Below are 27,542 nucleotides of genomic sequence, written 5' to 3'. Positions count from 1 at the left end.
TTCTCTAAAGTGCACTAATTAACAGTGATGCTGTTCCCCCGCCTGGTCTGTATGCTAAGCTAACTAGCTGTTGGAGATAACTTCATATTTAGCCACAAACATGAGTGTCTTCTCATATAATTAACGGCAAGGACACTAATTAACCTATTTCCCAAATGTCAAACTATTTCTGATACATAGACTCTATGGTTACGATATGAAATACTTCAGTATAATATAAATAGACCAGAATTTGTAAGCATTCATGAGTCTTAAAAAAGGTGGTTAACTAGTGAATGAATGACTAAACCTCATCACTAGAACACTAGTCCTCCTTTCCAGCCTTGTTTTGTAAACTCTCGCTCATGAGACCGTGCTGTAGTTCCTTTGTAGCCTAACGTTAGCTTTCGCTGCTCATCAAAAATCATAAAATGTGTGTTTATTTGTGAAGATGATCTTGCCAAACAACGTGTAAGTATAGGTTCTGCAATAAACCAAAACCCCCAAATCCCGTTGGCTTTTTGTGGAGGAAACCAGTGAGAAGAAGCTTTGGAAGGGCTCGTTCCATAAAGCAATTCAAGCAAAGTAAGGCAGGCTTATTTGTGGTTAATCTTACTCATTTTCACTTGATTTGGTTCCATAAAGCAGATTCAATATAGTTCAAGCTCCATTACAGCAACATATGCTGGGCTGAGCTGGTCCAGCAGACCAACTGTAACACTGACTGGAGGGGAAAGCAGTGATTTTACCACCGACATTGGAGCGCTGCCATAATATTAGACCTTAATGACCAGTCAGTCAAAAAAAAATTATCAATAAATAGTTTAGAAAAATCAACAAATTATACATTAAATAAATGATACAATAATAATTGATAAGATATGTCTACATATGGTAATTGTATAGCACATGAATGTTTAAAGTTATGCTACATAATATATAAATTCCTCAATATAAATGACCCGAATAGAATAATAGCTGCATAAATAGTTAATTCAATTACAGAAAATAGAAATTACAAAAAGAAATGTAGTAACAAAATTCTCTAAATGCATTGGTTCATGTATTTATCATTTGCTTGTGTTAAAGCTTTACCCTTTGTGAAGCTTTCTTTTTTTCCCACTTTCTCATCAATTCATTTAATTATACAAGTTAAATAATTCATATAATTTATTTTGAAGCTGTCTTTTGGGAGAGAAGCTGTAAATAATAATTACAGGGCTGGAAGAGGCTGCTATCACCGTCCGTCTGAATCCCCTCATAAAGAAATGTTATTATGGTTAGGCAAAGTTCCTGAAAGATAAACACGTCATCTTTCATATTCTGTCTGTGTTCTTTAGTAAACAGAAATAAAGAGCAGAATACGTCCTGCGAATGTGAAAAATCAGCAGGTTAAATCCAAGCAGTCTGGGAAACTGGAGCTGTGGTTAGAATTACAACTGTGATCCTGAATATGCTTCATTAATACCTTATCATATTGCAGGTTTGCTCTTATGACACGTTCCTCTGCAGGATTAGGAGTGAACAAGTTATCCTTATAAAAAGAGATTATGTATTTGTATAGGCAGACAAGTGTTCATGATCTACACCTAAAAGAGTTTGAAATGATGTTCTCTCACAGTCCCAGCACATCTATCATATACAGTGCAGGCTCAACGTTGCCATGAGGTTTTATTATGTCATAAAATAAGAATTGCGACCCCAGAGTATTTCTAGGAAGCGTGGCCAGGTGAGAGAGGAGATTGAACTAAGCTCACCCCAGGACCGCCTCGCCGGGGTGATGAACCCTCTTTTCGCCTTTGCCAACAGCACTTTTCACATAATCAATGCGCAGCCCAAACTCAGATTCATTCACTGAGAGTCCAGCACTTCAGACCCTCAGGACCTGCACAATGTATATGAAAAATAATTTGATGGAATAAGAAACTACAAAAATTCGCAATAAATTTTGAAAGTGTGGCTACTACTGCCGTAAGACGTCGCAATATATATATACATTTCCGGTAGTGAGATGTGTTATTGAGGTACATTATTCATATATGCCAACATTAGCTGTGAGGGCTTGATGGTGTAAATATGAATGGGACAGCACTTTGCTGCAACATATCACATAAAAAAATATTCTGTACAATTGTGTATTTATTTTCTATTTAATACAATAATCCTCATTTGAGCTTTATGTTAAAATACAGTTAATTCATGGGGCTTTTATTTTGAAAGGGAAGACAGAAAGACAGACAGGTAGACGACAAAAGGCGTTACAATGCCTTTGACTGAATATCTGCAAGACATATGTGTGTGCAGATTTTCTACAGAAACCATCCGTTAAACCCCAGATTTCGAGGCAAAAACATGCTCAAATCTCCAATATAGTACATTCACCAGAGAGGAAAGAAGCAGCCGAACGCGGCAATATGCTTGAATATTTTTATGGACTTAATAATGTGAACGTGAGCGTCAGTGGAGCGGTTAGTCCTGATTCAAGTCCTGATTCTTTGACATTTCACGCGCACATAGACACACAGTCAGCTTTGTCTAACATAAAGCTAACTTCATGATGCTAGCAATCAAATTCACTTCTGCAGGGCTCTCAAGTGTCACGCATTGAGCATGACTGTCACGCATTTCGGTCTTAAGTCACGCCCTGCCGTCACACATCGTATTTCTCACGCTGAAAAAAAACTCTAGGCTATTTAATGTGCCGCAGCGCACAAACATGACCTGGTCGCACTGCCCCCCCCGGCCCCGCCTCCGGGGGGGGCGGGGGGGGGGGGGGGGGGGGAGAGAGAGAGAGAGAGAGAGAGAGAGAGAGATGTCACTCTTACCTGTCTTTAAAACTTGAGAGCCCTGCTTCTGTCTCTCCACTATGTTCACGCGACCGTAATTAGACATATGCGCGAGCACACACACAGTCAGGATGTCAGCTGACCAACTTCAGTTGGCTCCTCCTGCGTGTGTGTCACTGGTTGCCATGGTGACAGCCTTGATTGGCTAACTGGAAGCAGCTGTGTCAATGAGAGGGAGACTGGACTGTGGATTTAATGAGAAAACAACCTTTCAAACTATTGTATTTGACAGACAACCGTGGATCCCATCGCGAAAATGACGTAATCATGAGAAGCACAAGACTTCTGAGAACGTTTCCCTCTACTTAAATATTTGTAAGGATTTAGAAATGAGAGCGTAACTTCAGTTTATAAAGTGCTCACATTTCCGTCAGAGAAAATTGCGATCCGATTTAACATGGAGGTTGATGGAGCAGTTGGCCGGACTTCATGTCGCTTTCAGGCTTGCTGACAAAACAGTATTCGTTTGTTGAATTCCACGACGCACGTGTACCACAAGCACAATATTTTCGACGTTTTCATATATAAATTATGCCTCAAAAGTAAATATTGTGGAGTGAATGGTAAAATACAAATACAAATACAGGGGTTAGTACAAAGCTCCTCTGTGCTCTAGCGATAACATCACCACTCTAACCTGCGCCATACACACAGGTGTCAAAAGCATTCACATTCATTATCAAGTAGAAGTATAGATACTAGGGTTTAAAAATACTTCTGTAAAAGTGTAAAGGTACTGGTTTCCAAACTACTTAAAAATATAAAAATAATGTAAGGGGAATTTTTTTTTCATTAAGGACAAACTCTCACTACCCCACCTCCCCCTAAAACAATACTTTTTCTAAAGGCCATAATGACTATGTTTTAAAATGTTATGTTGAAAAATGTGGGATGCACTAGGCTACCCGTTTCAGCTGAATTGAAAATGATCACATTTTATTACAATGCAAATACATTAACCTCTAAATTAAAAAGTTAAAGTATACACAGTCTGAAGCTTTTTCCCCCTAAATAGTCAGAATCACTTTAAGTGCTGCTGACACTGAGTTATATAAGTTTGAACATACTAAAGTATAAGGTTTTTATTTCTGCCTGAACATTTCTTTGTAAATAGATGCCTGTAGATGACTATAAATGAGACTTATGGACTGGAAAACACAATGGAACCATAGCCTGAAGTCTTTTCTAGTCTAAGTAAAAAGCAGATAACAATATCACAGAAAATTTATATTTTACACATTTTTCTAATGAAATGTCGAGGCGTTTTTTAATTTTGAGACTGAAAATATTCATGATATATATATATATATATATATATATATATATATATATATATATATATATATATTAAAAAGGCTTATAGTCTTGCAAACTTATAGAGGTACTATTCATATTTACTACCAGTATTGCTGACAGAGAAAATGAAGTATAAATGTATTTTCATTACTAATTCAAGGCCAAACTGAAGCTCTATCAGCAGCTGTCTCTTGTTGGGATTACCTGCCCCCCCTTCCTGCTATTCATTTTTTAGGCAATTTCATTGGCTGTACGAAACGCCTGTCATCTGAGCCGTATGACGTGACAGACTGATCCACGTAAGGAGACAGGAGGCTCGTTCGTTAGAGCTGCGCCTCGCCTGGAATCCAGACGAGAGCAGGTGGCCGTAGCAGGAGGCGGAGTCAATAAACTGCGATCAAGTCGGACAGTTTTCAGCTGCCTTTAAAGTATACACAGGAAGTCACAGAAAAAAGTACTTCCTGTTAGTTCCGAACTTTTGTTTACTTGTAGTTTACAGATCACGTTTGGATTTATTATGTGTTTATAAATATATATTTATGTAGAAATGACTGTGTAGCTGCATCCTTTGGTATTTTTATGTATGCCTGTGAAATACATTACTACTGGGTTAGATATGTGTTATAAAAAAAAAGATTTTGTATTATCAACCACACAAGATGTTTTTAGATTAAACATGAGACGAATAGTCAATAATCGAGGGTTAAGTATTACAACTACACATAAAATAAGGATTTTCTACAACACGTGGTGTTTGCTGTCAGATCAGCCAATCAGCTCTCTGATGTGGTGAGAGCCAGGCGTTTCCAGTGGTGTATAAAGTACCCAAAAGTCGTACTTGAGTAAAAGTAAAGATACCTTACTGGAAAATTACTCCAGTAAAAGTAAAAGTCACCTATTAAAATACTACTCGAGTAAAAGTCTTAAAGTATCTGATATTTTCTGTACTTAAGTATCAAAAGTATTTTTCTGATATAAAAAGTACTTAAGTATTGAAAGTAAAAGTACGAGTACATGATTTTAATAAAAAAGCAAAGGGTCTGAATTTTGAGAATTATGAAGTTTTTTCTTTTAAGTGCTATGGCCACCAGGACCAAGGACCAGGGGTTGTGTTGAAAATAACTGGGTTGGCTGTGATCCATCCACATATATTATGTTCAACAAAATATCTACTATGAACTTTTCATCATAATTCTTAAAAAAGCAATATGACACTATGAAGGAGTTGTAACAGTGTGGTTATAAAGTATGCTCATTCCGCCCGGTACCGGTCGGTGGGGCCCTAGGTACCGGGCCGTGGGGCTCTTAGTACCGGGCCGCACAAAAAGAATGAAATTAAAATTAAATTTTTTTAAATCAAGGCCGGAAAGATGTTTTATTGTGAAAAAGGACCGGATACATCCGTCTGAGGTAGCCTCAGACGGAACCTATTGACACATGTCAAGATGTTACGTAACTCTAAAAATGAAATTTAAGTCTGTTTCAACTCGGTGCCGGTGTTCTGGATTAAAACGAAGGCAGAGTATCCTGAGATCACCAAAAAAAGCACGAAAACATACGTCCATTTCAACATCCTGTCTTTGTGCAGCGGGTTATAAGTTAAGAGTAGACTGGACAATAAGGTTTAGTTAGGAGTAGAGTCAGTAGACTGGACATAACGAACACACGTCGGGTCTTCCGTCTCTCCGAGGTCGGACCCGGTCCATGAACATATTGTCTTCACGTAACCGGTCCGTGACGCATAAAGGTTTGTGACCGCTGGGCTAGAGGATGTAGAGGGAAAATGCAGAATATTGTGATTCGCAAAACCAGCTTAGTGGAGTCTGTGTTCCACCACAGTCCCGGATGTGTTTTTTTTTTTCTAAAGATAGATTTGATTTTGTAGCGAGTAACGAAGGTTTCAGGGGAAATGTATCGGAGTAAAAGTATCAGTTTTCTTTGCAAAATGTAGTGAAGTAAAAGTAAACAGAAATATAAATAGTAGAGTATAGATATCCCAAAAAACTACTTAAGTACAGTAACGAAGTATTTCTACTTCGTTACTATACACCACTGGGCGTTTCCCATCATGCACTGGGCCAAGCAGTCGTTTGAGAGCAACTGCGGCGACTGACTCTGAAATCGACAGCCGACTTGGTCTCGTGAGAGTATCGTTGGCCACGTGTGCATGACGTCAGAGCAAGTCGGGACCAAGTCGGACACAAATCTAACCGGCATGCACTGCGCGCCGATTGCCGCCGATCGATTCTGCGCAGAACTGGCTCATCTCGAACGAGCCTAGGGGTTGACTCTGTTCTTCAACGTAACTTCTGGTTGGGTAATGTAGCTTGTCAGTCAGGACATGAAGCTCCTATTGGTTCAAGTGGGGTTTCATTGGAAACGTTAGATTTCGTTCGTAGCTGTGCTCTCATGCAAACTTCCTTTTCTAAAAACAAAACGTTATTCTTTCATATCTTCCAGCTGATATGAAATGATGCAACACCAGTTGGTGGATATTTATGGATGTAATCACATGTTTTGGACTAAATCTTTTATGGGATTTTTTTTTTTTTTTTTTAAATTGGACTTTTATGACGTAACAACGGCGTTTTTGTTGGAATGTTATGGATTTATGGACAAATATGAGGCGTCATCGGTGAGTTGCCTGGATTTTGCTATCGTTTGTTTGTTATTGTGGTCTGATCTTGAAACGGATTGCACAGCTGAAATCACAAGAATCGTAGGTTTCCAGAAACATATGGCACTCGTACCGAACTATAAATAGGGGGTACAGTGTACACTAGAATGTCCAGTAAAGGACGCCCGCGGGACGGCAGAACGTTAAGTATGTGTACTACTGAGCATTAACATTAGACATGATAACTAGTTGCCTATAAAACAAACCAAAATTAAATAGTAACAAGGCTATTTTTAAAATGTAGGGAGTAGAAGTAAAAAGTTGTCTGAAAAAAAAAGTACAGATACCCAAAATTTCTACTTAAGTAAAGTAACGAAGTATTTGTACTTCATTACTTGACACCTCTGCATACACACCCATTGTAAACTCTGAAATGGTCCCAACATTTTCCTAAACCTGAACAATAATTACATGAAAACTGTACTAGCTATCAAAAAATGGCCAATTGGGCAAAGAAACTCCAAACTTTTGTCAACGTTTTAAACTTAAAATCATTTCTCTACGTTAAATTATGGCGAGTCACTATGGACAGTGTTTTTTCGCTCTCTTCACACCGAAACCCTATTCAAGTCAATGGGACAATTTCTCGCGGTTTTTCGCGCTTTACGGGAAAACGGCCAGTCGAATCTCTTTAAAACGTTGACAAAAGTCTGGAGTGTATTTGCTTAATATATGTATGTATGTATGTTCCAGTTTGGTATGGAAACTGCACTGCCCAGGACAGGAAGGCACTCCAGCGTGTGATAAAAACTGCACAGTACATCTCAGGAGCAGCCTTCCCCTCTCTACAGGACATTTACTCCACCAGAGTAACCAGGAGAGCAGCCCACATCATCAGGGACACAACACACCCCCAGCACAGTCTCTTCTCGCTCCTGCCATACAGGAGTCACAAATCCAGAACCACGAGACTGACGAACAGTTTCTACCATCAGGCTGGTGAACACAAACACACATCACTGAACTGTGAACGGCTGTTGCTGTGACTTCATTCATGTCACGGCCATACTTTGGACTTTGTATTGTAGCAATGCATAGTGCAATTTATACATATTTCTGTGCAATATTGTCACTATTTTGTGCCTTATTTTTATTTATAATTTTTTGCCTTACGTTTATTTTATTTTTTTCTCCCTTTAAAGTTTATTGTAATTCTGTGTTAGGAGGACCCAGCGTTTCACTGTACAGAACAACTGCCTGTTATCTGTGCATATGACAATACAAATATCTTGAATATAGAGGTGGCTGGTTCTCAGCTACTGTATGGCTAAATCCACTTTACCCATCACCATTTTGGTGAAATATATGGGTGACAGAAAATGTATAGCTTCATGCTCATTATCTCAAACTTTTTATTTGAAATAGTAAAAAGGTGGAAGATTTGGTGAAACATCATCTGTTCCAAAAACTAAAAGAATGAGGGGAAACCAACAGCCAAGATGCTCCACACAATGACACTTTGTTTTATTCATGTCCCATCAAAAGAAGTTGAAGAACAGGAGGACTTTTGGGTAAAGGAAATATTCGGACATGTTATATATTGGAACCACCAAAATGAAAAATATTTAAATTTCTGAATTTAAAACCAACCCCAAACAGCACAGATAAGGAGTTGATTGCAACATGGAACCAGCATTCCTTGTTTTCATAGGTAGCTTTCGACAACCTGTCATCTCTGCTAACCAAAATTACACATTTCATCTGAGTGGGAGATGTGCTTTACTGTACGGCTACTGCTGCAGGTTTGTGGTATGACCAAACTCAACCCAATTATCAATCTGATCAAAGTCCTGCATCAGGTGGAAATCTGGCTCATCTTGTACGTACACAAAGACAATCAAATCAAATCAGGTAGGTAACCCTCCAGGGCTAATAAAGACCTCTGAAGTAGATAAGACAAATTAGAAGTCACCTCTTGTTGTATAAAAAGTTCTGACTGACCTCCCAGGTCCACCTGATATCTTTGATGTGTGTCCAACAGTATTTGAGTTCCAGATGTGTTATGTCCCTCTATCCATGGATGGAGGCTTTTCAATTTAGTTAAGAGAAGCTGATAAGACATTTTAGCCGAGCCACATTTAAAGAGGTCTGTAAACAAACAAAAGGAGAGGACAGATAATCCATGAGTAATTAATTAACCATGTAGCTCAGCCACATCAGGACACTGGAGTCACTTTTAATAATGAGTAAGTGAGAGAAACTGCATCTATTTTATCTCGGGTGCATGCTCATTATCTCCTCCACTTTGCTTAAAAAAAAAATCTTTCCTTTCCTGCTCCTATCACTCTCCCCTCCTCTCATAATTTGCTTTACACCCTTCCTCTGTATCTGACGGCTTTTATTTTGACTGCCCTTTTCCTTTCAACACTTCCATTTTCTTCCTTACCATTCTTCTTCTTTTACCCTTTCCCCACTCATGTTCTGTTACCCTTGGGCATCATTTAAGGGTGGAGATTGGGGAATGTAAATACAGGAAAGTTGGCATGTTGCAGGTAGCAGGGAACCGTTTTGTTGAGGCCGTTATGGACGATGAATAGTAGTCTCATCCCTAAATTATTTTTGTTGTAGTTTGTGCATTAATCTGTGAACCTAAGTTAACTGAAACCAATGCCGAGCCAATAGCAGTGCATGGTGGGGTGAAGGACCAGTGGATTCTGGGGCCTGCTTTCACCAAGCTGCAAATAAATTAACTCTGCGGGAGACAAGTGAAGCCACTGCAGGACCCACATTCTTTCTAAGGAGTCAGAAACAAAAGGCACTTCAGAATCAGAATCAGCTTTAATGGCCATGTAAGTTTGCACATACATGAGATTTGACTCCGGTTTCACTTTGCTCTCTGTACTTTATCCACACACAATATACAGTACACAAGATAAATATAAAAAAGATAAAAACAAAAAAAAAAACATTAGACAGTAGTATAGTATGTTGTAATCTGGATAGTCATATTTTTAAAATGTAGGGAGTAGAAAGTACAGATATTTGCGTGAAAATGTAAGGAGTAGAAGTAAAAAGTCGTCAGTAAAGTAAGTAAAAATAGCTTGAAATGAAACTGATGATAGTATGAAATAATACCCCCGAATGTAACAACACATAATTTCTCCAGTTCTGTGCCTGCAAATAAATGGTTAAATCCCTTTCTTCAAATTATGCACGACGTCACTTGGGAAGTCCCTTTGACAGGAGTAACATTACTTTTTATTAATTAGGCCCCGGCCTAGCTATTTAGGAAGATGATGTCCCCATACCTAATTTCCTCACTCACCTCCTACCCGCTCTATGTGGCTTTGTGCAGTCTTAATACTTCCTTGTTCATTATTACGAGCATGACATATTAAGGCCTATTATTTTTCATAGGCATAGCTACGAATGCTAGATGAGATCAGCCCGACTTATTTAGAGGGAATGCTCTTGAATGCCACTTGATCTGCCAGATGGATTGTTACACAGAACCATCTGAGAAACCGACATTGGAAACTGTTCGGTATATGGCAGGCAATTTCAAAAATATTTGGCAGGTGATTGGATGAACCATCTGTCAAACTCTTGCCGAAGCCAGTTGAGAGAAGAGAGAAAACAACTTAAAAAGCCTTCATTGGAGTCGTTTTTCTCTTCTTCACTGTTGCTTAGCATAATATCAGATCAAGTTATTTATTTTGTGTATCCCAAAATCACATATTTGCCCCAGGGGGCTTTACAATCTGTACACATATCAAGATGAACAGAAGAACAATAGATGCCATGTGTACAGAATGCTATACAGTATGATATATGATAAGGAGAATATTTATTCTAATCTACATTACGCCTAGGACACGAAGCACAGCTATCTTCTGCCAAGATGTGGACGTGATTACGAGTAAACATGACCAACATTGGGGCCGAGTATTGACCTTCGTTGTTTTTTTGCATTTCTATAGCACCTTTCTAGTCTTCCGACCATTTAAAGCACCATCCTCAAACATTCATACACTGATGTAAGGTGATCTAAGCTGATTCACATTTGCGCACTGTTGTAACTTGTTTTATTACATTATTTACTCTTATTTTGAAGAGCATGGAAACAGGAAGTGCTTTTACTTTGAAGGCAGAAAGTACAATGTTACGTGCTTGTTGATGCTAACTAATTTTAATGTTACGTGTGGATTATATACATGTCGGGTGCAAGAGCGCGTTCTCAATCACTTCAATAGTTTTAGGACTGCAGTTCACCAGTAAAGTGATTCCGTTCAGACAAGACGTGTCCTGGTCCTCATTAGAAACTCCACTTCATTACACGCACACACTGATGGCACGTTCGGGAGCAATTTGGGGCTCAGCGTCTAAACGAGGACACGTCTCCGTGCGGACTGGAGGAGCCAGTGATTGAACCGCCAATCTTCTCATTAGTGGATGACCCACTACCTCTGAGCCACAGCTGCCCCAATAAATTGGCCTCTTAATTTGGGATGTCAATAGTTAACTACCAAGAAGACTTTGGACCGGTTATGCAGACGGTCATTAAAATTAAAAATTCTGCACCCGTAATTCCCAGTTCAGCAACAGAACTCACCGTGGCGAAAACACTTCACCAGGCCACGGAGCGCAAATGTGTATGCAACACCATCTCACGGCAGATCCTGAAATGGTCACAAAATGCAATCTATTGGTTTTGCTCCGAACCAAACATATGTACATGTTGTGTCAATTGGCATAATACATTTTCAGGGCTCTCAAGTTTTTAAGACAGGTAAGAGTGACATATCCTCCTCCTCCTCCCCACAAAATATAAATGATCAGTTCTCAGCAGTGTGGTAGTAAATACACAGCGTGCACTTGAGTCACACATTTTGTGCAGTAAAAACTGATTGCACATGCTTTGGGTTGGTCGAAATACATATTTAAGTTGATTCTTATTTTAAAAGTACTCACTCAAATTATTCTTAGAGTGCCGTTATGCCATTATTACAATGGTTGTCAGACAGGTTAGCTTGGAACGCCCCCCGCCGCATACCCACAGACCAGCTCCACCTCCTCCCCATATTAAAATTAGCTTTATTTTCATTGGTTGCTGGATTACATTTCACCCAGATACAACAGATACATTTTTCTGATTGGCTATTCCTGTAGCCCATTTCTTTTTTTTGATTGGCTGATGAGTGGCACCTCGCGGCAGAACTCCAGGGGATTCGGGGGAGACGTGCTTGATTCCTCCATGGTGAGGGCAGCGCGACCAGGTCATGTTTGTGCGCTGCGGCACATTAAATAGCCTAGAGTTTTTTTTCAGCGTGAGAAATACGATGTGTGGCGGGAGGGCGTGACTTAAGACCGAAATGTGTGACAGTCACGCTCAATGCGTGACACTTGAGAGCCCTGAATCATTTTTCTGGACGACACTACGTACAAAATGATAGGTTTAGGCAACACACAATTAGGTTAGGGTAGACATCATGCAGTTGGTTTAGGCAAAACAATGGTTGCAAACAGCAAAGCCAACAGAACTTGGGCCTGAACCCACAATGCCCCTTCATCCTGCCAGGACTGTTGTTGAGTCCTTGATCTTCGATGCAAAATCTCAGCTATTCACGTTCTTTTAGTTTTTTCTTTCTTTTCATTGACTGAAGTCAATTGACTGAATCTGCCCATTTCTGAAAGTAAACCTATAGGCCTTTCTAAAGGCCACGCTTTCATCATGTATTGTATTCTTCCATTTGGCCTCATTACCTTCTCCTCTGTCTAGTTGTCAATTATATTATATTTGTAGTCCAATCTTGCAAATGTACCTCTTGTGGCTTTACAAACTGTAAACCATAAGACACCGCCTGTCATTTGACCCACACTTGGTACAAAGAAATAGTTCCCCCAAAAAATATTTGGGGAAAATACAGGCAAAACCTCCGGGAGGGATCCCTCTCCCAGGATGGGCAGACATGTACTCAGAATAAGCAACATAATTAAATAGCAGACAGTCCAGTCGATAAAAAGAAGATGCATACATTAAGAAAATGGATCTGGGAGGATATCACGCAGCTTCCAGGTGTTGCCAAATGGAACCCCCGCTCCACCATGGACAGAGAGCGAGAGAGAACTGTACCATTTGCTTCTCTTCCTTTCATTTAATTCTCTTCCCTGTCATTTTCTATCTACATCAGCTACAAGAAGCAGCTGGAAGATGTCATTGACCATGATTTGCAACCAAATGTTCATTTTTTTTATCCTACATATATTAGGCTATGCATCTGGAAGGTCAGCAGTGTAATAGCCATTGTATATTTTATGAGCAGCAGGAAGCAAAGCTCTTGGAGTTAATCATGTGGAGGAAGGGGTTTTCAGGTAGAGACAAGGGCACTACTTAAATCATCACATAAGCCTCCCCAAAAAGGTCAGACGCTTCAAAACGACTGTGAATGCCCTCGAGTGGATAGAGTGGCTGTAATCATTTGGAGCGCCCGCCATTGTCTACGGGCCAAACACATTTGTGGAGGTGACATTGGACATCTACAGAGCATTTGCATGGCCACTGTAGGCAAGTACAGTCTTCGTCGGTGTGTCACATTCTCCGGAAAGGATGTTAGAATAATTCTTCCTTCCCTCATGTGTCCAGCCTTAAACTCTTTTTAGTTCATCTTTAGTTCATTAAGTGATGAGAATGCATCTGTGTTTTTGCAGGAGCTTGTTGGCGCAAAGTGCTGCACGTCAACACCAAGGGGTGCGCAATGGTGAGTGAAAGCTGGCCGCGTTATTTCACACTGACAGAATTAGGACTTGCAGCAGCTCCAGAGACAAGATCATCAAAAGTGTCTAGAATAATTTGGAATGATTAGCGTAATTGCTGAATTAACAGCTGGTTACTGAAGGACTCATATGCACACGTTCTGAATTACGACTTGGTAGGCTATACTAAGTGAACAAGTCCTTTTAACATTAATGACAAAATCAGTCGTTTGTCTGTGGCCTCTAGAGAGACAGGAGTTTTCTGATCTGACCTGCCTGTCGGGACATTTGTCTTTGCCTTTCAAAACTGTTACAGATCCATGTTGAAGAGTCAGTTTTATGGTGCTACGGTGAAGGTTTGTTTAGGTTTAGGCACAATAGATTGTAATTTGTTTAAAATAAGAACTGTGTTATGGTTACATAAACATTGTGAGGGCGGGGCTACAGTGATTGACAGGTTGCTGCCGCTACCAAAGATGTACACAGTCTCTACATCACTCCTCCTGAGTCCAAATATGGTAACTTCTGTACATCGGAGGCAAAAAAGCCAAGATGGTGACGATGAAATCCAAACACAAGGTATATAACAGCAGTCCACAAACCAATGATGATGTCACTTCTTAAAAGGCAAAAAAGGCAAAGCAGCACACATAAGGTCAAAAGCAAACACAGGTTAAAATCTCTACAGAACAAAATAGCCGAGTTATAAGTTTGTGTCTTTGAACTGCCCAATACCAGAAGCACTGCAGTCTGTATGCTGTCAGTCTGTAACAGCCTGAGGTGTGCTTGAAACAAGTTAGTTTTTGACGTGGCAAACACGTCCAAAGAAAATAGTGTTCATAATGTGATATCATCCCTACTAGTCATATTTTTACTCCTTGAAAAGACCCTGTTGTGATTTATATCGACTCCTTCTGCAAAGTATCTTGAAGTTGAAGACTTGTCATACGTGGTTAATGTTGTGAAACATTGGCGGTTAGGTTTCGGAAAGAAAAGCACTTTGTCAGGGTAGAAAAAACATCATGGTTGGGCTTCAAGCAAGTAGGATTATAATGTGGTCTAACCCTCTGGAGTCATTTTCTTGATTTTACATAATTTCTTAAATTCACTTTTTAAAGTCACTTGCTTATGATAGATACCCATGTGTTTTACATCTAAAATTGCAGAACAATCTCAGCTCTCTATATAATGAGGCACCATTGTCATAAGGCAAAAGTGTAAAGAGAAATATTACTCTAAAGCTGAAAAATGTAATCTAGATTTTGGAAAATCTTCATATCTCTTGTGAAAACATAGCTTTACTCAGGAGGTCGAACTGTTTTGGTGCTTGAAATTAGTTTACCAAAGGTCTTAGGTTCACAAAAGCAGTGAAATTTATGAATACAAAAATGGTAGAAACATGTAAATAAATGTCTAAAATCAAATTTATTATTATATGGTGAGGTGATGAGCTGTGGCTGGCGTTGTGGCCTGCAGTGATGATTTGGCAGAGACGGACTGGAGGCTGCTAAAGCAATGCTGCATGTTGTCCTCTGGACCCTGGCAGCTGCAAATCCATTATCCAAAGTACATTACTAATAGTTAGTATAAGTTCACTGAAAGAAAGTAACAGGATAGTGACAATATTTGATTATGCCCCGTTCAGTCTCAGACCCATTTAGCTACTGCACCGCTACTTCCGGTTAGCGCGCAGCTAACCTAACAACATGGTAATTTCAGTCTCACAAACACATAACAGAGATCCCACACTACTAAGCGTACTACGTTCACTGAACGAAAGTTAACGGGGATCGTGACAATATTTGAACACCCATCGTTCAGTTTTTTATCCAACCTGTAGCCATATATAACCACATTAGCGATCGTTAGCTCGCTAGCTCCGCGTGAGCAGCAGCTACGTAAACACTACGGCAGTAACGATTAACAGAGCTATAACACTACTAAGTGTACTACGTTCACTGAACGAAAGTTAACAGGGGTCGTGATAATATTTGAACAACCACCGTTCAGTCTTAGTCAGCCTGTAGACATATATAACCCTGTTAGCGATCGTTAGCGATCGTTAGCGATCGTTAGCTCGCTACCCGCTAGCTTCGTGTTAGCAGCAGCTCTATCTGGCTACAGGTCCCATTACTAACGTAAATATGCTATTGCAAAGTTCAGTAAATGCACTTACCCATCTTCCAATGGATCCCTTTGCGTGGCATTGTCCTGTTCATCTCAGGGATTGACTCCTTCAGGCTCTATTTATGGTTGAAGCTGCGCCATTCTCCAGTATAGGTTCGCTCAGCCTGCCTGCCTGCTCTTTTTCTCTCTCTCCCGGTTAAGCTGTGTACGCATCATATGACACGTCTGGGTGTGTAGAATGCTATATCTTGCTGTGTGAATCTCATATGATCTCGCAGACAAAAGGCAGAGGAAGTTTAACTAAATCTTGGAGACATGGAACCAGATTTCTGTGCAGAATTATCGTGACTGAGTGAATATTTTCAAAACGGCAGTATCGTATAACGCGTGCGCGCGCTCGAAGACCTCGAAGGGTTAAGGGTTGCAATGAGCTGAATCTTAAAAATAGATAGAACACCCTTTTTACTCTATATTCATTGTGTTGCATTTGATTGTAAATATGAAAAAGGCAGAATTAGTTGTGTGACAAAGGGAGCTTGAAAGAACGTTAAAATACGACCTATTTTCTCACCACACACGTTGCCAATCAGTTTGTAAAGTCGGCATGCTTGTGGTAATGTTGGTTTCTGTCGGTTTCAGCTGCCTTCAAAGAATACACAGGAAGTCAAAGAAACAGCTACTTCCTATTAGATCCGATCTGTATGCTACTGTAAAGCGTTCCCTTACCCTGGTGAGTCCCCCTGCACAATGACACAGCACTCAGGTATTTAAAGTTGGTAAAGGCCTTTATTTGCACTAGCTCTCACAGACCGTCTAACAGCAGTCACCCGGGCTCCCCCACCGTCTTTCCTACTGCTCTTTGTGTTGGGGAAAACAATCAGCATCAGCTGAGGCCAATTAGGCCTCATCCCCGGCACCTGTCCCCTGAGCTGCTCATCCACACTCCCTCTGAGCCTAACCACACCCCTGCCACCACAGCTACTTGTCATTTACAGATCTTGTTCAGGTTTATTCATGTTTGTAAATATATATATGAGGAAATGTGCATGTAATTGCATTGTATGCTAGCCTTTGTTCTTTTTATGTCTGCCTGTGAAACCCATTGCACATTTTGACATGAGTTATATAAATAAGATTTATCATGATCAACAACACTATGTTTTTAGATTAAACCTGAGACTAATAGCGACCAATCTAGCATCAAGAAAATAAGAATTTTATACTAAATGTGGTGTTGTCAAATCTAAGAGATAATCAGCGCTTTGATATTGCGACTGCCAGGTGTTTCCCATCATGCATCGGGTCATGCAGTGGCGAGCTACTGTGGCGCCTGGCTCTAAAAACGGCGGCCGCCGCCTCGATCACATGAGATTAACGTTGACCACGTGTTCATGACATCAGAGCAAGTCGGGATCAAATATAACTGGCACGCATTGTGCGGTTAGTTTTTCTCTCACTCATCCACCATTCCTTAATGTTTATAAGAATGGAACTTTCAGCTGGAGATTCTGCTCCTAAGAAACAAACCCAAGAGCTGTGGAAGAATAATCAAAAGATGACAGAAGGAATTGAGGGACAGCATTGCCTCCTTTCCTTTCATAAAGGAGCAGCTAAGGATCACACCTTTTATATGGTTGCCCCGTTAGCATTGGCTTGGTACCATCTTGAAAATGCTGAAGGTTTTTTGAAATAGGGGTCGAAAAGATGAGCACTTTAGAACATTTAGTACTAATGTGCTGGAATGCTACCCTCTCTTTGTTGGGTGGGTTTTGGTGGAAAAAAAAATTCACAGAATAGCACACTAGTGAAAACAGAATCTTATTGAAGGCCAGTTTCTCCAAAACTAGACATGTAACTTGTAGAGGGAAGATACCAATGGAGTCCTCTACTGGAGCAAACCAAAACTTTAAGCCCCGAATGAACCTATATAGGTCCTTTTTTGGACATTTTAGTTAAACTGTGTAAAACATTATAATAATCATGAACAAATATATTGGTGCTACACATCAAATTAAACAAGAGAACTTGGGCTACTCAAACACCAACTAAAATAATTATTAAAATAAAATAGTTATAATTTTGTCATAAGTCAGCCCACTCTGCATGTTTCCGGAACTAGCATCCCGTAGCTTGGTGCTATCAGAAGAAACCAAATGACAAAAAGTAAGACAATTCCACACAGATTCCAAATCTATTCACCAAATCCCTCTGCTGCAAAGCATCACTGAGATATGAACCAAAGAACACAGCAACATAAATCGCTGAGCAAATTTTGAGAAAATAGCAAATAAAAGAAAAAATGCATTTCCCTCAGTAAATCCCCACTAATACAAGTTTATTGAACATCATAAGTCATATACAAGGGAAATATAAGGTTTGTTACATGAAAAAATTCAAATGTCACAGATGCGCGAAAATATGCGCAAATGTGCCGAAATGCAAATTTTGGAAACCTCGCCTGAATTCTCTCTGTACTTTAACTCTCTGACTTTGTTCTGCTTCACTTTTTTTCAAGTGAAAATATTGCAGAGAGACTGTTCACATATTGTGCTATGATTTGGCCTCAGGGCTTAGTGAAGCATCATTTCAAGGAGATAATCATCCTGAAAGTGCTTTTTTTTTATTGGCGGACCTGAAACTTCTATTTTTTCTGTGTTTCAATCTTTATTTACTCTTAGCCAGCAACATATATATGAATATTTACACATCTGACCAAAAGCTCACAAGGGTTGCGTTTATTATAACACCAAAATTATTCAAATAGCCCTTGTGGTTGCAGAGATACACCCTTTTTAGTTTGGGTATGCTATTTCGAGCTAAATCCTAAAAAAATGCCATGGACCTTAACGGGTCCAGTAGAGAATTATACAGCATGGTTATTGGCAGTCTCTCTCTTTCCCCACCTGCGATCATCATGGCCCCTCTTTAGAAGGTCAGTAGCAGAGATGTGATTGTGAGACAATGTTGATTAAAATATTGAGTTGAGATCTGAATTTTTTCATAGTTTAAATGCGTTAATGGAATAGTTCTGGCTCACTGGCACCACAACTACCACTGCTGCTTTGAATGTTCGTGATAACGGGGCCGGGTCTGAACTTCAGAGGTGGTGAACTAATCATTTGTGTGGACAAGATAGATGATGGTGAGAAGAATTCCTGATCAGAAGAGTTTGTTGGTTTCGGTTTTATAGGAAGGTATTTTTTTTTCTCAAACTATTAAAACTTAATTCTTGACTTCTCAGAGTCACTTCCCACAGATATGTGGGAGGTGTTATTAATGTGCAGACATTTTACAGAAACACATATGTGCTTTTAATAATAAAACAATATTATTATAGATTTAATAATAAACAATATAAAAATAATTGAGGTGAATTGGTGCCACGTCCACATTTACAGAGGTCACTTCACCAAACAAAACATAAAACAGGAGGAGTAAACCATGCCTACATGTGTGCTGACTCAGAGATAACAATACGTTAGAAAAGTTGATCTACAGAAAAATACATATTTGAAAGCAATACGGAACACAGAGCTTTATTGCATTGAAGGCCACTATATTTGAATATTTAGAATTTTCCCCATGTGCCTGATTTTTCCACTATTGGTGGGGGAGGAGCCTGATTACCTCTCCTTAATGTGACCCCACCAATTTTGAACATCCGCCCTTGAATTTGAGCAAATTAAAATATTCTACCGACGACTGACATTCAGACAATATTACCAAAATCTAAAACCCATAAAAAAACCTTTGATCATCTGCAGAAGACCGACAAGAGTTTTATGTTGGAAACAGTAGCCAGTGTCAAAGATGAGACATACAATCTATGTACAATTCACAATGTAATTGGTTGTCTATTAAAGCATGATTCAGGATATCTATGACATATTTCTGCTGAAATCCTCTTATAGAATCTAAACATATGGTGGAAGGGAGAGGAGCATCATGGACCTGTACTTTTTAAATGAACAGTGAATTGCTCTGCTGTCAGAGCAGGTGCTATATGAAGAATATATGAGCTGTATATCTGCACTGCTGGCCCAGAGACAGCTGGAGAAGTATTGTTGATGACAAATTAAAAAGCTAATTGAAGCCATCCATCTGACTGGAGGCAAACACCATGCCCAGTGATTTAACCGTTTAAAAAGGGGCAATCATTTGGACACAAATGGACAATGGCGGAGTGGGTCCAGAGCCATATTGCACAGAGACAACACAGTGTCTGAATAAATACAAACTAAGCCTGGCATAGTTCACCCTGTTGATGAAGGCATATCAACATGTCCCAGTGCTAGAAAGACAATCCATTTCAACATGTTCAGAGTCACAGCCTGGAGATGAGACACACACACACACACACACACACACACACACACACATACATATATATATATATATATATATATATATATATATATATATATATTCTGTCCCACTAGAACCAATCCACTCAGCCTGTCTTTCCCACTAGAACCAGTAACAAGACAACGTTGCATTCCCTGGGAGGTGCATTTCTCTTCTTGAATATCAAACAAATCAGATGCTGTGTTTTTATTATTGATATTAATTATAATAAATATGATATAACATATTTGTAGCTGTCTTTTGGCCAAAATAACTACTATAGTAAGTAAGTACACACCTTTCTGTCCATTTAGTAGATTAAATGTAGAACAGTAGTACATTTCTGAAGTCGGGACTGTTCATGACATCAGGCTTGCTGGAGAGAATCAGGAGGCCAACGTATGCAGTATTGATGGATGTTGCTCTTACCTGCACCTCCACGCCGTAGCCCAGATAGACAGTGATGACATAGCTGCAGTCCGTCGTGGAGTGAAGAGCAGAGTCTGGCGGAGCCTCGATGTATCCTTCTGCCCCAGTCAGGTTCAGCTGGCAGGCACCTGCAAGGGCAGAGAGCAGCATGGTAATGAGACTGATAGAAGACACACACTGGTGAATCTACCCTCAATATTGTATTTATATTGTCCCGAGATGGCACTGAGGCCATTGGGCAACAAAAACTCAGCCATTAAGTTCTTTACACCATGAAAATGACCTCACCTTAACCAGATTATTTTAGTTGTTCAATGAGCATATGAGTCATTTTGGAAGGCACTGACCCAAATTCTATGTCGTTGTTTCGGTGTCAATATGGAGAGAAATTAGTCCATAATGTTCATCAACCGATCTGCAATGAAACATATGATGTCCAAATGTGTATGATGTGTACGAGGTAACGATGTGTGTAATTTGATGTACTCGCGAAAGCATATTCCAATCTAACACTTGTAAAACAGTTTGACAAATACACATATCACAATATGAACATATTAATCACTTCCGTACAGATTTTTTTTACTTCAACTTCAGATTTGATCATGTTCGCCTTCGAAAAGCTTCCTTTGTATAGAAATGTTTAAAAGTAGTTGTGACATATATTTTTTTGTATTTATTTATAGATTGTTAAATGTGTGCACCTACTCCCTACAGTATTTAAGCCTCACTCACTCACAGCCAAATCGTTCTCTGTGTTATGCCAGCTCTTCCAGTACTTTTCCCTCCGGCAGTTTCCCCGGTACGACCCTGCCTGTTTGGACTTCTCCGCCTTGCCTCTGCCTCGATAAACAACTCAGGCTTCTGTTGCCGACCACGATATTCTTTCCTTGCCCCGGTAAAGCGCCATAGCCTTCCGTCCGCGGCCACGAGAATAGCCGCTGGTTTCTGCCTGACGACTTGCCGTTGGACCGATGGACAAGAATCAGAGACTGTTTCTGCCCGAATAAAGCCTGCTCAAAGGATTCACTGTGTCCGTCGTACTGCGTCTGGGTGCAGGTGTAATACTGGTACATGAAGGCCCTCCCGAGACCAGAGCGTAGAACCCTGAGGTCAGAGCATAGAACCCTGAGGTCAGAGCATAGAATCCTGAGGTCAGAGTAATAGAACCATGGCATCATAGTACTCTGAGGGCAGAGCATAGAACCCTGAGATCAGAGAACCCTGAGGTCAGGGAAGACCATCCTGCGGTCAGAGCATAGAACCATGAGATTATAGAACCCTGAAGTCTGAGCATAGCGTCCTGAGATCACAGCATAACACCCTGAGGTCAGAGCGTAGAACCTTGAGGTCAGATCATAGAACCCAGAGGTCAGAGCATAGAACCGTGAGGTCAGAGCATAGACCACTGAGATCACAGAACCGTGAGGTCAGAGCACAGAACCCTGGAGGTCAGATCATAGAACCCTAAAATCAGAGCATAGAACCCTGATGTCAGAGCATAGAACCATGCTGTCAGAGCAGAGAACCCTGAGATCAGAGAACCCTGGGGTCAGGGAAGACAATTCTGAGGTCAGAGCATAGAACCATGAGATTAGATAACCCTGAAGTCGGAGTATAGAATCCTGAGATCACAGCATAAAACCTTGAGGTCAGAGCGTAGAACCTTGAGGTCAGATCTTAGAACCCTGAGATCACAGAACCGTGTGATCAGAGCATAGAACCCTGAGGTCAGAGCACATAACCCTGGAGGTCAGATTATAGAACCCTAAGATCAGAGCATAGAACCCTAAGGGCAGATCATAGAACCCAGAGATCACATAAATGTGAGGTCAGAGCATAGAACCCTGAGGTCAGTGCATAGAATCCTGAGGTCAGAACATAGAACCTTGATCATAGCTAACATGTGATCTCTGTCTGGCTGCATGATGTAAATATTAACATCTGATCACAGGCCTTATACATTTATGTATTACTGTGTTCTCATTATTTCGAGTCTTCTTGCATTGCGAACAGGTCTCAATAAGCAAATTAGGTTGGCTTCAAGATATGAACTTGAGTGCAGGCATGGTTTGTCTCAGGTCTCCAGATACCTCTACACTTTTCAGTAGCTTGCTAACTTGGCTTTTTGGAAGGTAATATATCTACTTTAAATTATCATTATTTTTCTGCATACTGTAACTTTACAGTGCACACACGGCATGGAAGACAGTTGTTCTCATCCAAACCGAGGATGGGGGTCAAAGGTTAGCAGGTGCTGTATGATGTGCAGATTGTAAAGCCCTGTGAGGCAATTCAAGTAATGTTGGGCTAAATAACAAAAACTCACTTGACTTGACATGTCTCTCAGTCTTGTGACTCATCTGGCCAGCTGTCACCATCTCCTGTAGCATTGCTGCTGTGGGGGCTCTTCTCATTTTTCCTTCAGAGGACAGAATCCTCTACAGCTTGAGCCAGCATGAAGAGGCAAGGTCATAGGACCTTTTAACTTGTTAACTTTATTTTTTCTTATGAATGTGGTCACACTCAAATGTTATTTACACCTGGCTGAGATAGCATTATAATTAGGGTTGGGTACCGAGAACCGGTGCCAATATGGCACCGGTTCCAACACGTCCGGTACCTACCGGACCGAAAAGCAACGCAGATTTCGGTGCTTCCTTCCGGTGCCTGAGAAATGTAAATACTTTTTTTTTTACACTACTCTGTAAAGTTGCACGGTATATAAATACTAAAAAGGTAGCGCGGTACCCGCACGCTAAAAACAATTATTAAAATAGCGCGGATCAGAGCACACTCGCTGCTCTGCTCTCTGTCTGCCTGCATGCAGAGCGGGGCTCGAGGGGGCGGGGCTTCCAGCGCTCACAGAGATCGCTGCAGACACGAGCACGAGCTTTTGAACGTCCATCCTCGGCTTGATGGAACAAATCTCTCAAGTTGATATGAATGATGACGTGTAGTCCAGTAAAGCAGCAGTTTTAGGATCCAACAGTGTCTGAGTTCTGTTGCACCAGTCCCATCAGGCCACCTGATGCTTGTGTCTGTTCTTTTGAAATATATATTGTTTATAGTTTGAAGTTAAAAGGTTTGAAGCTGTAGTTTGAAGTCAAGTACAGTTTGTATGTATTTATTTATATTTCTAGTATACTTTAAACAGTTAATATATTGTTCAATTTGAAGAAAAAAAATTGCCTTGGCAATTAAAAAGTATCGGTTCAGGCACCGTTTAGGCACCGCTATCGTTTTAAAAGTATTGTTTTAGCACCGGTATCGGAAAAAACCCAAACGATACCCATCCCTAATTATACTGCAATAACATAATGTATTAATGTAAATTATGTGAATAAATGGGCCTTAATCTGACTGGGTTTCATATTTGTGAACCAGGTTTATCATGAGTAAGACTCAAAACATACGGTATATGTCAATCTTGTGCAGAAATTATTCATTTGATGATTTGTCAATTTCTAATTATTTAGAACATGTTGGTATATGTTGATAAACTAGTATATTGTTGTTTTTGATTTGCATATCTACTATCTCTGTAACTTAATGTAGCCTCTCACTGAGCATGTTCTTTCTGTGGTCCTGCAATTTACTTGAACACGCAAGAAGTGGAAGTAGTCACCCTCCTCCTACATCAATGGAGCTGATGTGGAGAATGTGAACTCAGTAATCAACATCACAAAGTACCTGACATGGTCATAAAACATCTCCTGGTTAAAAAAAGACCAGATTCTCGTGTCAAGTTGTTGTCCATTTTTACAGAGAAGCAATACAAATGATTCTGAATACAAAGATTACAAACGGCCATGAGATGTGACAGCTCAGGACAGGAGGGCTCGAGAGAGGGATTAAAACCCACCAGAACCTCATTGGTACCTTCTACTGAGCATCAGTGATGTTGGGGACAAGAGGAGCCTGAGAAGAGCCCAAAGAATATAAAAAGACAAAAGCCAGCGAGCCACAAGCTGCTCACCTGCTGTCACCTGGAAAGAGATGCAGACGTATCAGCTGATGAAGCATCTGACTGAAGCTTCTTTCGTCTGGCTGAGACTCCTCAACTCCACCTCATCTTCCACACTCCACCAAAAGAAAAGTGTTTCCCCCTACAGTTGTTTTCAAATCATGAAGGAATATGATTGTTATGCCAAGTGATATATTTAAAAAAGGCTTAATAATGGTACCTGGGCTCTGCATGGTGGTGATGATGGTGGTGGTTGTTTCCTCCTCATCACTGCCTGGCCTGACTTTGTGCTTCAGTCCAGGCTGATTGGGCCTCACTACACCTTTCTCCTTAGCAGCAGTAGCAGCAGAGGCAAGGCTGGCAGCATGTTCTGGAGCCCTGCTGGTGACTGGAACAGGGGTGTTGGAGTGAGAAGTGGCTGCTAATGTGTGCATTACAAGGGTTGTTTGCACATTGGAGACATCAGCACTCTCATCTGAAGCCCCGATCGACATGGTGGACAAGGTGCGCTGAGACCCGGATAACTCGCTGTCTTCAAAGTAGTTGGGCTGACCCTGAGGGCGTTGGAGGGCATTTCGGTAGAGTGGGTGGTGGTCTGGGACGTTGACAGTTGGGGCGGTGGTGACCACGGGGGGCCTCCTGCCTGAGTCCTGGGTGGTGGGGGACAGCCTGGCCTCGCTCTCTGAAGGGCTCCCCTGGGTGATAGATCCACCACCCTCAGAGACAGAGGCTGCGGAGAAGGAAAGAGAATAACAGATATTGTTGGAGGGATGTTGATTTGTCCCACAGACTCAATGATCGCTTGGCTGTGCAGGTGCAGAGATTTCTGGCTTCACTTTCCTGCCTGCTCTCTTGCCTTGAATCCCAACCTTTCCATCCACTGCCATTTAACACACTACCAATGCCATTTGTTATTTGTTAATGGTATAGAATGGTGCTACAACAAGCAACCAGCCTGTGCTAGGGCTGGGCGGTATGGCAAAAAATTCATATCACGGTATTTTGTACGATTCTGGCGGTTTCACGGTATATCATGTTATTTTTCTGAGTAAACACATTAATTCATTGACGCCGAAAAGGACAGCCGTCGTAGTTGTTGACCTGCTCGCTGGCCAACTCGCTCGCAACTGGCCAGCAGCTGTTTGTACATTGGTACTTTGGTTGTGTTAGGAAGCTACACTTGGAGGGATGTAGGACCCAGGGGAATGTAGGTATACATTTTTCATATCCCTTCATACGTAACTATTATTGTCATTCTTTGGCAGGCAGCAACATTTAATGTTTACAGTCACAGCTGCGTGCACAACGGTCTGAGCTACTTACTTTACTTACCACATTGGAACACCGAAAAAAAAGATAAAATCAAAATCTTAGGAGTGCAAATAGGCAAGGAAATTAATTGGGAGTCCAAATTACCCAAAATTAAAGCTCCTCCAACGGCTGGACAGAGATCTTACAATGGCTGGGAAAGTTCTGGTCATAAAAGCAGAAATCCTTGCCTCTTTAACAACAACCTTTCCAATCCCACACAGATTCATGATGACAATTAGAAAAATAGTTTTGCAATTTATATGGAGGGAAACGGGAGAAACTAAAACAATAATTGTACAGGCCTTTAGAGAAGGGTGGTAAAGGTGTCACAGACATTGAAAGCGATGTTTGTAACCCCAATTATAAAAGTTTGTCTGAAGTCTGATGTAGCCCCACTTTGGGCTCATTTTGCTATGTTTTGGGTGGGCCGTGGTGTGCTTAGATTATGGGGGAAAAGACCATCACAAACCATCCCTTATGCGCAAACTTGGCCAAAAATGTACGATACAGTGTTTTCATCCATAAAACAAGGTGTAACCCAATTACCATATGACCAAATCACAAGAACAGGAGTAGAACAGGTTCTGTCACCAATCAATTTACGGTTGACTCCTGTGAGTAAATTAACTGAAAAGGACACAAAAATAGTATGGTCCAATGTAAATAACCCAATCCTGACAAATAACCACAAAGATTTGGCCTGGCAAATTGTAAACCAGTAAACAAAAGTGTTCCTTGAGAGGACACCTTTTTTGGTAATGTCCAACTGCGAGAGGTGTCTGGTCACTAGTGTCGCCATGGCTGCAAGCTTTGTACCGAAACCCTGTTAGTTATGAGGACATAGCTTATGGCAATTTACAAAGACATAAATCAGCTGAGGTAATTAAATGGTGGACTATCATTAACTGTGTAAACGAGAGTCTATGGAAAGCAAGAAATGTATGGGTTATGGAAAAAATACTGCATCCCACATGGAATTGTTGCAAAATCTATGTTGAACATCTTTACTGATTATATGTTAAAAGATAGGTCAACAACAGAAAAGAAAACAAAGTGGAGAGTTCCCCAAACCCCATTATATTTGGACTTTTTTGAGAATGTATAATCTGTTGAAGGGGGAAAATGTGTGTAACAGGAACCTGAAAAATGTATTTTCTTGAATGAGCCTTGGAATGTTTCACATGTACTGTAGGGGTGGGAATCACCAGAGGTCTCACGATTCGATTTTATCACGATACTTGGGTCCCGTTTCAATACTATCACGATTCTGCGATATATTGCGTATTGCGATTTTATTCCCTTTTTTTCACCGCAAATTGTCCCCAAAGGAAAACTGTCAACATATTGTATCTAAGAAGATAACGTTTTCAGTCTGTTCATCTCACTTCAATCATTTTTATTGCAGCAAAATGTGATTGTCAAGCAGACAAACTGACCAACACTTTCATAAATGTTGCACCTGAAAAACTGAACTGCTTGTGTTACAGTCTGCGTTGTCGCGTCATTCGAGCTGGAAGCGCCAAAGCTTATCTCTGTGGTTTATCTCCGTGCAAAGAGTTTCCATTTCTGCCATCCACCATGAAAATAACTACTATTTCTGCGTTATGCTTGTTGTGGAAATCCAAAAGAGGTTGGAGCATCAAACGCCGTTGTGTCTGGGTTCATAATATTACTTCTCCAGAAACTGCATCGGGGTGACGGTGTTACGGATTAACAGGCGGCCGTGTTAACTGCCGACTTTCGGCCGGAAGTCACCAGTTAACACGGCCGCCTGTTAATCCGTAACACCGGCCGCTTCCAGCGCTACGAGAGTACCAGCAGCCAGTTTGATTTATGCTTGAGTAAACGTCTTTGACCAGCGTCGTGTCGCGGA

The 27,542-nt window shown here is 40.6% G+C and overlaps 1 protein-coding gene across 1 annotated transcript in view; it reads right to left on the bottom strand.

Moving 5' to 3' along the window:
• sez6b (seizure related 6 homolog b) overlaps nt 1-24,834 on the bottom strand; it is a gene marked incomplete at its 3' end in the record, with an annotated part of 158,689 nt that extends 133,855 nt beyond the window's left edge. The window contains 2 exon segments of the mRNA XM_079225089.1: nt 20,392-20,519; nt 24,579-24,834. Coding sequence (XP_079081215.1) covers nt 20,392-20,519; nt 24,579-24,792 — 342 coding nt within the window. The 5' untranslated portion in view covers nt 24,793-24,834.
• Between the last annotated feature and the right edge of the window lie 2,708 nt (nt 24,835-27,542).

The sequence above is a fragment of the Taurulus bubalis genome (assembly GCF_910589615.1).
Source record: "Taurulus bubalis genome assembly, chromosome: 10".
In the NCBI taxonomy this organism is placed as follows: Eukaryota; Metazoa; Chordata; class Actinopteri; order Perciformes; family Cottidae; genus Taurulus; species Taurulus bubalis.
Note: the sequence above shows the minus strand (reverse complement) of the source record. Positions and strands in the feature narration are given on the sequence as shown.